At 39.8% G+C, this 12308-nt stretch overlaps 1 protein-coding gene across 4 annotated transcripts in view; it reads right to left on the bottom strand.

The window, feature by feature from the left end:
- Window positions 1-1416: 1416 nt before the first annotated feature.
- Window positions 1417-12308, bottom strand: part of LOC119178800 (glycerol kinase 5) — a 409569-nt gene continuing 398677 nt past the window's right edge. For 2 of the 4 annotated variants that reach the window (XM_075868891.1, XM_037430055.2), the window contains exon 17: window positions 1417-6362. In XM_075868891.1, the coding sequence (XP_075725006.1) occupies window positions 6117-6362 (246 nt within the window). In that variant the 3' untranslated portion in view covers window positions 1417-6116. The other 2 variants (XM_075868972.1, XM_075869012.1) reach the window with 1 other exon arrangement.

Here is a 12308-nt window from a genome sequence, read left to right on the forward strand (position 1 = left end):
TGCATTTCTCGTTACCTAAGGCAGTGAAAGTTCTCATCTATATATCCTTGTTTTTATCTCATGTTAACTACTGTCATCTGGTTCAGGGTACGACCCCGTTAACGAAAGTTCAGAAATTACACGTCATGTAGAAAAGGGCTTTTTGTGCCATTGTAAAAGTTTATTATTGCTGTCACACCACTCCCATATTTCAGGACATGAACCTACTAACTCTACCAGAATACTACCCCGCAACACTTGTGAAACGCTACCGCCGTGGATTCAAATGCGACCACTTTTTTAGGAATCATTGCCATCCTCAAGCACCGCAAAGTTGTTCACAACACCCATTTCAATCACACATGGTATTCCATGCACGCGCACCAGCTATAACAAATAAATGCTTTGCTTTTTCTTGTCGTTTCATTTAAATGTCGTATCTGCCATCTGAGTGAAATCGCGCATGTTTTTTTTTCCTTTCAAACATTTTCTCTCTCTTATCACATCGGCACATGCCCAATCCGACTAAGGTGCAAATCTAGTAGTACTTATATCAGTACACTGTATTAATGATTTTTCGTATGTGTAAGAAAGAATTACAATTTCTATTTTTTTATGTTTCACCTTTTGAGTTTATCATTTCAAATTCTTATGCTTTATTTCACTTGCATAGACTGCCGCTAAACTGCTTGCTCAATATGTACATTTTCATTGCAATAAAACTGTTGTCTATGCCGCGCATTTGTAAAGGGTCGCTGTCCCAGTCAAGCCCCTAAAAGGCTTTTGACCACCGTCTTGAGCATCTCAAATGTTGAAATAAAATAATGTTTCAAAGCACCAGAGGCGTTATTCGAAGGCCACATGTTTGGTCCCTGTGGGCGGCAAGTTACCTTATGGTCCACTTTTCTTCAGGTTTACATTACAATTACTTCAAGTAACGTCCCTACTCTTTCCTTGGCATTATTGTCCATTAGTTCATAATGTAAAATATAAGCTAAAGCCTACTGCGCATTATTCAGGATTTATTTTTCCTACTGTTATAGCCAGCAACCATCTGTCACATTTACTCGGCACACTATTAAAAATATATCACCTAGAATTGTTACATTTTAACCATGAGTGCGTGGGTAGTTCCGCTAAATTATCGAATTCCGTAGAAAAAAACTATAGCCAACACTGCATTCTAACTTTCTTGTTCGAAGAACAATACCCGATTCCATTTAGGTGTGACAGAACGCCAGTTTTACTTAAAAAGGTTAATTCAATACTCACTTAGCACACACAGCTCACCGCATTTTCCTTGTTTGTTTGAATCAATATTTTTCATGATGCTTCAGCCAAAAGCAACTGAAGTCGGGCAGTCTTGTTGCACTATCTCTTTTTCTACTAGGACCGACCGGCAAAGTTAACTTTATGAAACAAGTGATGCATAATACATTCAGTTTCAGTTTAGTTTATTTCAGTTACTAGTACAGAAAAAGGAACAGTATACAAAGTATATATACAGGAGGAGGTCCGAAAGCACAAGGCTGCAGGGGGACCTCCTGTTCGAAATGGGATTACAAAATTTACTCAATTAGCAGTAGCAGTGAAAACAGAGAGATGAGTAAATTGATAAAACCAACACTAACTAAGAAACAAGTAAAAAGAAGAGTGGAATAAACAATATAACAAGATAAAAACATCTAGTAGTTTATCAAGTACGAATACAATTGTTTTTAAATGTGCCAATAGTCGAGCATTGCTTGATGTGAGATGGCAATGAATTCCATAATGATAATGCTGAGAAATATGCAGTGTGGCGACCAAAATTAGTGCGGATAGTAGGAAGTAGAAAATTTCCATTTGAAGTGAATCTAGTACGGTTCAAGTTGGACAAAGCATTAGGATAAAAGACGCTTGATGGGACAAGATGGTGCAAGGATTTGAACAGCATGATAATGAGGTGATATTTAAATAAACTAACAGTAGAAAATTTCGAAGTTACAAAGTAATGATGATGCACTAGAACGATATAAACTGAAAGTCATTAGTCTGATGGCTTGGTTTTGAATGTGCTGAATGGGAGATAAGTGGGTGAGGTATGTATTTCCCCAAGTGGTGATGCAATAATTAATATGGCTGTGAATAAAAGCATAATATAACTTGATTAGAGTTGAAATGTTAAAGTAGTAACGTGCTCTGATTAGAATCCTGACACCAAATGCTAGTTTTTTGCACAAATGAATAACATGATTAGAGTATTTTAGGTTGCTATCGAGAACGATTCCTAAGAAAGAGCATTCATTGTCAGGGTTAATGAGTGAGCCATTTAGTTTAATAGAAATTTGGGAGGGAAGAACTTTGTTAGCTGAGTGGAATATCATGAACTTAGTTTTCTTAGGGTTAATGCTGAGGGAATTCGTGAGACACCAGCTTAAGATGTTATTTAGATCTTTTTGTAATTTTAGCGGTAAAGAGTCAATTGATTTACCAGTGGCAACTATTGTAGTGTCATCGGCATAAAGAAAAGGCAGAGAGTTAGTAACTGAGAGGGGAAGGTCATTCATGTAAATTAAAAATAAAAGCGGGCCAAGAATGGACCCTTGAGGAACACCCTGATTAGTAGTAAGAAAATCTGATAAAGTAGAGCGAACATAAACAGCCTGCTGTCTATTACAGAGGTAACTTTTAATGAGTGTAAGGGCAGGTCCAACAATACCAATGGCCGTGAGTTTGGTTTCCAGGATGCTGTGATTAAGTGAGTCGAAAGCTTTGGTTAGGTCAATGAACAATGCTCCAGCTAATTCACCAGAATCAATAGCTTTTTTAATCTTATCAGTGAAAGTTAACAATGCAAGATTAGTCGAGAAAGCAGGTCGAAAACACATTCAACACATTCAAAATATTTCTATGTGTTGCTTAAGATCCGAAATTGAAAAGTACACAGCAGATATCTTTTCAAAGGTTTACTACTAGACACATTCGTGTTTTGCGTATTTTTCCAATGCGATACTATATTATATACTAATATTGTCGACCCCTTCGTAGTCGAGAAGCTTCTTTGGCTTGGAAGTACTTCTGACTCACTACTGTGAAGACTATGGCTACTCTCATTTTTGAGGCAGCGGTTCAAGGGAGAATAGTCATTCAAAAAATGCTGAAGATCACTGAGAAAACTCAACACTGATTAATTTCATAATAACCATGAACATTTCACATGAGAGAAACATTTATTCAATAAAAAAATTCATTGTAAGTATCACATTTGCTGTTTTCATTGAGTGCATTCACTTTTCCTTATTAAAGCACAAAGCAACCCTGATTTTAGGTTTTCTTTAAGTGACACCCAAATGAGCTTTCTAATTGACACAACTACAAAACGTTTCCAGTATTTCGATATACTATAGGTTCACCAGTGCTAAATGTAATATATCACTAACCAGCCATAAATCCGATGAACCTGCTTTTTCAGTGTCCATGGTATTTACTGCTTACATTGCTAGTTACACTTCAGAGAAAGTGCTTGTTGCATTTTCGTTTCTTAATAAATATCCTATTAGTGTCCTCATAACTTATGTGCTGTAAGAAGAAAGTTATTAGGGCAGACTGAAAAATGTCATTTCGAACTGCAATTTCAAAGCCATATTACGTTTGCGTTACGATAGCGAAAATTTTGTGAAAGACTTTAGCATGGAAAAATTATACTGTTCGTAAGATTTGGCACCATCACATCATCGGTAACTACCTACACACACAACACAATAGTTAAAACTCACAAGATACCGTCATATTAACAGAGTCTATATAACATCGAGATCAGACCTTTTACAGGTAACATACCATTTTTCGCATGTCAACTATTTTCTGAGCACCCTCAACCCGCAAAACAAACCATGAAAAAGAAATCTGCACATCAGCATGAGCCTGTTCATGTGATTACCATAGTATGAACAGGAGGTAACTCATGTGAATAAGCAGTATAGTATCAAATTACATTCTGTACCATCAGCAGACAAAGGATAATGAACCATCCACCACACCAACTGCACTCGACTAAGTACAGGTCGCATACCTACTCTTCAACTGCTATAACTCACTGCATGAGATACCCATACACTCAAAGATTAAAGCATGCTACAAATCATACATAATTGTGATATTGAGATTATTGCTGGAAATTTTCTCTCACTCACTTTCATTATTTTCTGATTATGTTGTACCATCCAGCTTGATGTTGGTTCGAAGGATGTGCATAAGAGAGCTCAAACCTTGTGCGATAAGGGAAAATGAGACTTTTCAGCTTGTCAAATTTTTAAATAGCCGATGAAGTGTATCTCACTTCTGCAGTGAAATACCACTGGCACATAACTAAATTTTCGCATTATTATCGAACAAACAGAAATACATGACAAACCAAGATCGTGTCTGCATAGAATTGCACCTTCTTATTGCATAACAAAGTATAACACGCCAAGAGCTGAAGTGCTGGCTCTGCGGACATTTTAGCCCTATTGAGACTGCAAATAACGAATAGCAATGAAAATTAGTTGTACTACCAAAAGCACATTTCAAACAGTAACCAACATATTAAATGAAAGAAAAAGCTGCATATTTAGTTTTCTCGAATCAAAAATGAGTGCATGGAGGAGTCCAGCCTAGCAAAAAAGCAATGCACAGAAGAGATAAAGCAATACCCGTTCATTTTAGACATAGCAAACTGAGTAATTAAAACAGAAGAACGCTCAAAAAAAGCAAAGGTACTACAGTGCTTGTAAGCAGGACGCAAATTTAGTAAACTGAAATATACACTTCATTGCACAAAATAAATAAAATGCTACTCCATTGCTATAAATAATATGTCACTACATAGGCGGAAGTGGCCAATCTTGGTTCGATACATAAATAACCAAGGCAGAGGCTATAGACCCAGTCACTATCATTACACAACAGGCGGAGTACACCATTCAAGGGATGTGGCTACCACTCCCATTGGCAGCAAGTAGTGTCTTTCGACCACTTTGTTTATTTTGCTGTGGTTTTTAATTGAAGTCCCAAATAACTGCCTATGTGGTTTCAATGACTTCATTTAGGTGATTAGAAATGGAAATTGCACGGAACCAGAATAAGCGACATCGGCAGATGCCACCTTAGCTATATTTCCCTTGGTTCTTTCCAGCTGCTGGCTGAAGTCCAACTGCAATCAACACTATTATCTGCCTCAGTAAAAAATACAGAATGATAATACATAAATAGAAATCACACTGTTCTAGCCGCACTTTATACAAGGCTCGAAGCACACTTTCCTGCAAAGCAGAGATATCTATCCACTGTGAATCAGCATATGATATGCACACTAACTTGGAAAACACAAAAAGGAAGAAATCATGCACTTAACTGATACCTGCCTCGTGAATTACCAGCATTGTAAATGTAATATGAGCACAATAAACTGAAAAAAAGAACCCTTCTATTAGTCGTATAACATTGCCTAAAAGGGCTTCTACATTCATGTGCTGCACATCTCACACGAAATGAGAGATCAAGCTACCGTCCATGCCGAATACATTTTCGGTCTCTGAAACTTGAGCCTGCACCCAGCAGCCACAGGTTTCAAGTCCCATTATGTCTTTGGTGTTAGGTTTTTTTTTCTAGTTTCGTGCAATGTGGTTACGGACACCGGCGGCGGTGGCGGACAACTGCACGTGACCCAAGTTGTGATCTCATAACAGCTTTCGCTGTAAAAAAAACTACATTCACAGCCCACTCCCCTTCTTAAATCAACCTAGCAACAATAGCGTTGTGTTTCTGTAGGACACCTAACACTAGCACATTAGTGGAATCAAAAACTCGTCTATTAACCAGAATTTGTTAATAGCACTTCAGTTCGCATCCAGGCTATGCACTACAGAAAATGTATCGATACAGCATTATGTTGGCTGATTTGCAATTGCCCTTAATTTTAGTGGCAGTAAGAAGGCAAGATATTGCACATATTTGCAATATACTCGACATTACATATTTTATACATTACAGGTGCATATAAATTGTAGGCCAAATGTACAGGCCCTTCCCCATGAAATGTAGCATATTAAAAATAATTCTGAGTCATTACTGAGACAAAATTTCACATCATCGTCGAGCAAAGCAATCATTGTCTAAGGAAGGCATTGTTGAAAACTATAGCTGCAACAAAGATGTCTTCGGAAAATGATGATATGAGCCAGGTCACTTATCACCAGACCATCAGGAGCCAGATGGACTGTGCCACTGTGTGAAACGCTGAACAGCCCGACACCACTCATTAAAGAGAGCTTGGCAGGAGGTCTTCTGTTCATCCCTAGGCTTGAAAACAATACCCTTAGGCTGCAGATGCCGCAAATCTTCCAAGTCTTTCCAGAATCCTGCATATACAGAAACAGTGTCAGCTGTGCTTTGGCATATATATAGTCCAACAAAGTTACTACGTTTATCGAAATAAACTAAGTTGCAAGTTTCTTCTATGTTGCCTTTCTTTCCTTCCAAGCCCCCGCTCTTCTATGCCAACTGTCAAACCAAATAGCCCAACGATTCACTATTTTGGAACTTTAATATTGTTACGGTTAAATTGAGTATAAATATCTGTTTATTTACAGGTGACATCAGGCAATCATCAGTGATGATGGCGAACAGAGGCCAGACCAACCAACTTCCTCTTCCTCTACCTTCATCCCAAACCATGGCCCAGCTCATACTGTATCATTTCCCGGTTGGAGTCCAAGGTAAGTATGTGCTTGGGAACTGTAACAAGTCTACCGTTGGTTAAGCAAAGAAAGGCCATGCTTGAAAAATCATTCGGAACATCCCTTTCCATGGCTGGCACTGCGTTGGAATACCATGAAACAGCCAAGCATGTTCTTTGCATGGCAGCCAAGCATTTTGGCAATGCAATTTCTGGCTCACTTATTTTAAACTTTTCTCATGGCTACGATTAGATGCCCAGCTACTTTTTTCTAAATTTTTGCATGCCCCCTTACCCACCCACTGAGATGTAGCAAGACAAATATTTTTGGTGCGTCAGGTTTATTTTACACATTACATATAGAAGGTAAAATGCCATTTTTCCGTTTCCCGAACTCTTGACATTCTTAAGTGCTGTTTGGGCTTCTCTAGAAGTCATCTATCGTAGTTGCATGCCTTCTTGCATAGGTGAACCTTTTTGATTTGAGGTAAACACGAGCTATTCTTCTGTTCATCCGACACAGCTGCATCAGTTATGTTGAACGTATGTGTTGTATGTGTCATCTGGAAAATGAGAGAAAAAACATCATGAGGTCTTCTTCTTTAATAAGCCATCTTTTAGGCAACCACTTTCACCTATTTTCAACTAAACACACAATAGTAACATTTCTTGGCAAGCTCATTATTTAGGATGACAGCACTTGCACAGACGGGAAGAAAATACTTGTTGGACTGCATGATGCATTTTTATTACTGAAGTAGCGTGAATAGTCGTGAGAGATCTCCATCAATACGAAAAACTGAAGAAAACAATTCTTTTTCAAAATTCTTTGAAATTCTTTTTCAAAATTTGAAAAAAAAAAGGTAATTTTTTACTGAGAGCAATATGGAAGTGGCATTGGCACAAAAGCACTGTTTAGTGTCCTTGTTTTAAAGATGATAGTCTTTCTTGGGGACATTCGACGCAAAAACTTTGGTCTGTCTGTCTATCTGTCTGTCTGTACATTTGTCTGTTTGTCCACTGTTACCACGAATCGGTTACTTTAAACAGCACCAGCCGATACTCCGAATGGCCGACTGCATCCGCAGCGCCCACATATGTTGCTCAAGAATCAGCATTCATACATGTGCGATTGTCAATTAAAAAGCAATTATTGCGCATATCTGACGCACCATAACAACACGTATATATTATGCATCTTCATCTTCAACTAGAACAGGCATACATAAGTAATTCTAAGGACTGTGGCGTTTATCACACTGCGCTGACCATGCAACGCTTTGCTAAGAAGACATGGCGGCAGCCCCTACCTGTCGCCTTGCGTTCTACACCTTATCACCCCTGAGACGGGCGTGTACGCCCGTCTCAGGGCCACGCGCTTTTTTCTAAAAAGAACTGCCAGATGGCGCTCATGTCTCCCGTGTGACGTGACTTGATGCGCTCGTTCGCCTCCGCTGCATGCTCGAGGCACTCTAACGCAGCGCCTCCAGAATATCATTCACCGATTTTCTTGCGCAGAACATGAAATATATGTTTTTCTCACTCTCTCCACACGCAAGACTATCGTCTTTCGACGGCGTTTGCAGATTACATGCAGATACGGGGCCAATTTTTTTCTTGTATGTACGTACCTTTTTATTTATAAACATTACTGAGGTAGTAAATGCACCTTTATTTACGAAGATTACTTTTGTCGTGTAGTGTGGGTTGTGATAGCTTTATTTTATTTCTATGCTCATTATTCAGCAGTCCTGCCGCTTAGCCGTGCACAGCCTACTGTTTAAACGATGAAATTGGTTATGTGCTCTGGTTCTCAGCTCCCACAAATCGGGAAGCTGATAGAACAGAAAATAAGATTAGACAACACTGAAGTGGTGAACATATGGTGCCAGTGAAGCTGTTCAAATGCTCAATCTTGCTTCAGGTGGCAGAAGTTGGCTTTTTTCAGGAAGGCAGCATATATAAACTGAAAGAAAAATTGTAGTACATAGAAGGTCAAGTTTTCAAGCAAGCATCAGCGATGCAGTATGTGCAATATTCTGGTCCTAGTGAAACATTTTCTAAAGAACAGCATAAAAAAGTCCACATAACAAAAAGTCACGAGGATGTTGCCAATACAAGCTAAAGCAAGAAACCAATTCATTTGTTTACTGTTGATGTTCCCCAAGCAGAATCAGCAGCACATTTACAGGCTTTTGAATGAAAAATTGTTCTCAATGACCCAGCAGTACTTCTTTCTAACTAAATTAGTACAATATGATTTAGCTTCCTGTGCACAGTGTATTCAGCACTGCTGCCATTTTATCAGAATAAATAGCTGACCTGTAACAAAAATGCAATACATAAAGCAGAAAATTGATAAACGAAACACTTGTTTAAAAGCTTTGAAAATGTCTCTACTATATGCAGTGGTAGTGGCGCCAATAGAAAGATCATCTTGCCATAACGAAACAACATCAGTTCATCAAAATATTCATTGCACATTTTACAAAGTACTTGTAGGACTGGCTAAACTATGCCTTTGCTGTAGAAAATTGTGATTAAAATTCAGATGACCCAGTAAGTATTTAGACCCGAATATTTCTTATAAACAGCATTTTTGGTATGAATTTCATAAAGTTTCTGTTGGATAATTTGAAAACTTGTGTGTTTTTGTGTAATTTATAAATAGTCTGACAAATGGCAATCACTCCATGCAAGAAAACAAAACAGATATACGTTACTGATAAAACATATAGCTAATGATAGATCATTTACGGCAGAATAAACAATGAAAGTTTTGAAGAAATTTATTACATTCAAAACAGCATGGCTTGCCAACGTTGTGTACTTATTGACTAACCACAACTTTCAAACTGCGCTAACATCTGAAGCTTTTGACAAATGAAATCCCCAAATTGCTAAAGATAGCATCATAATATTTTTTTTTCAAATGTAGAAATCTACTAAATTAGAACCAACAATACCAAAAAAACTTACTGCATCAAAGCTTTATGAAAAAAAAATACAGGCGCAGCTGAGTTTGGATGGTAGATGACCCCATGACTTTCTCGCATTTGGCACCAGTCTTCATATCTATTTTACCTTTTAAGTATCAGTACACGCACAAGTTCATAATTTTGAAATAATTAATAAAGCACTGGCATCGACCCTGAATCGCAGAACGCGTTAGCAAGATGCACTCGTCGTCAACAACAGGCCGTCTCGCCAAAAGGGAACAAGACATGGCCACACACCACGCGTCAACATATACAACCGGCAGCTGGGTAACTGTCCTTCAGACCGGGTCGTTTCAGTTAATTTCAAGTTTTTCCTGAAGACAGTGTATCGCTCATTAAAAAAAAAATATGCCGAATTAAATCGGTGCTCGGACACTGTACTGAAGAACATTTCAAATATGTCTAGTTTTTACTTGTAAAAAGAGAATACTATGCCATGCGCAATCTTGCCAAGACGAGCTAGGACTACACCTAGGACTGCCTAGTGCCCACTTCCAACACATGCACTATCATCGCCGCAGTAAATCTGACTGCCAACTCGCATAAGGCACAGAGGGAACAAGGGCAAATACAGGTACTGCTGATATTTACTCTTCTCTATTTCAACTTGAATAGAAAGCTCGTTGCTGCATGGCTGTGAGTGTGACTGCCGTGACACCCATCCAACGTGCGAACAAGGCGGAGACAGCGTGCAATCATACACGTGATGGTATGTGGAAGCGAGCATAAACGGTGCATGCGTGTATACTGAACTACAGCTTCATGAATTGCAATAATTTTGATGACTTTTGTACTAATACGTAAGAGCTTTACAGCTGTTACAGTTTGTGGGCTTCTGAGAATCGCCTGTCTGGATACTTTGGTGAGCTACTTTTCTTGAGTGCAGTAGGGCTGAGCACGGGCCAAACTGCATGCTCCTCGGTAAAAAGTGAGAAATTTAAACGCCACACTGTGCACTTGCTGGTATACTTCTGGTCCTTCGGATGAAAAGAAAACAAAGAGGTATTCCATCAAGGAGGCAGTGCAAACAGAATTAGTGACCGGAATAAATGATCGTCAGAGGCTTATTGGTAGCTGTTCATCTGACTTCCCGACAAACTGCACCAAAGAATCAAACAGACACATCCGCTATAACCACTTCACTTTCTTATTGCTTGTACGTGGCCGCGTGCAACGAATTTCTGTCGAATAGTATATAATACACCAAAGTAAGTACCGTATTTACTCTATTCTACCGCGCCCTCGATTGTAACGCGCACCCAATTTCCACGACGAAAACAAAAAAAACATCAATTGCAATGCGTACCCATTTTTTTCGCTGGACCGCACGATCACACCACTCGAAAAAAGGACTCCTTTCGGGAGCATCTTCCATTAATATGAGGTAGGGGGGAAGCTTGTGCCCACATTGACGTGTAACAGAGCATTGCCATCACTGTAGTTTTACCGTGAACAGATGTCAGCATGTGAACTTGCTTCGCACCCTTCTTCTCGAAGGTTGTGGTGCCAGGCATGTCGAAGTAAACAGGCGTCTAATCGGCATTCCCGATTTGCTCATGCAGGTAGCTATTCTTGTGCTGCAAGTTTAAGATGAACTTCTGAAAACTGTGCAGCTTTTCATTGCACTCCTCCGTAAAACTTTTTGCAGATGCCCGTTCATCTTCGGAGGAAAAAGCCTTTCCTCTTCATAAAGTTAGTTAGCCAGCACCTGCTTGCTTTAAACTGGTTCCGCATTAGCCCTTTTTCCAAGGCTGATTGCATAGCCCGCACTTGGAGCAGTTCTGTCATCACGGGCCACTGTGCCGCTCGCTGCTCAAGCACATACTCAGCGAGCAGCTCTTCAATTTGCGGAAACCGACCCTGCTGTGGTCCACTGGAGCCTTTGCGTGAATCTTTTCTGTCGACAATCTTCTGCTTTTGTTTCCACCAGTCCCGCATGCACGTTTCAGGAACTCCGAACGACCGCGATGCGGCCCGATTTCCGTCCGTTTCTGCGCGCGCAATGACTTTTCTTTTAAAAGCGGCATCGTGGTGCACTCGAGTTTTTGGAGTCGGCCCTTCCATGCCGTCGATGCTAATGCACTACAAGATCATGAACTCCTCAGAACACGTATAAAGTGCCGCACATGGGAAACACATAGGCAGAAATGGCCGACTTGCCATGCCGACGCACGTAGGGGGCGGCCATTTTGAAAATGCCGATGGCAATAGAATGACCGTATTCATTTTTTTTTCGTACTCGGTTCTAACGCGCATGCGATTTATGAACTCGCTTAACCGGAAAAAAAGTGCGCGTTAGATTCGAGTAATTACGGTATGCTTGATTACCAGGCAAATTTTATGAGCATTGACCAGCAACCATGGTATATGTCAGGAAAGCCCTAGACCTCCATGTTAAATATCACAGGTAACGGAAGCCGATGGGAATTAAAGCTTAAAGCGGTTTCCAATCATTGGTCATCGACCACTGCTGATAGGGCTTTGTTCTCCTCGGACAAGGGAAGGTTAACGGTCTTGCATAGCTTCAGGATCGCCTCGATGTACATCGTGCACGTTTCGCCTGGGACATGGGATCTTTGCAGCAGCGTTTGTTCCTCTTACATTCTCTTTGCCACGGTGTCTCCGAAACA

Source organism: Rhipicephalus microplus, chromosome 1, assembly GCF_043290135.1.
Source record: "Rhipicephalus microplus isolate Deutch F79 chromosome 1, USDA_Rmic, whole genome shotgun sequence".
NCBI lineage: Eukaryota > Metazoa > Arthropoda > Arachnida > Ixodida > Ixodidae > Rhipicephalus > Rhipicephalus microplus.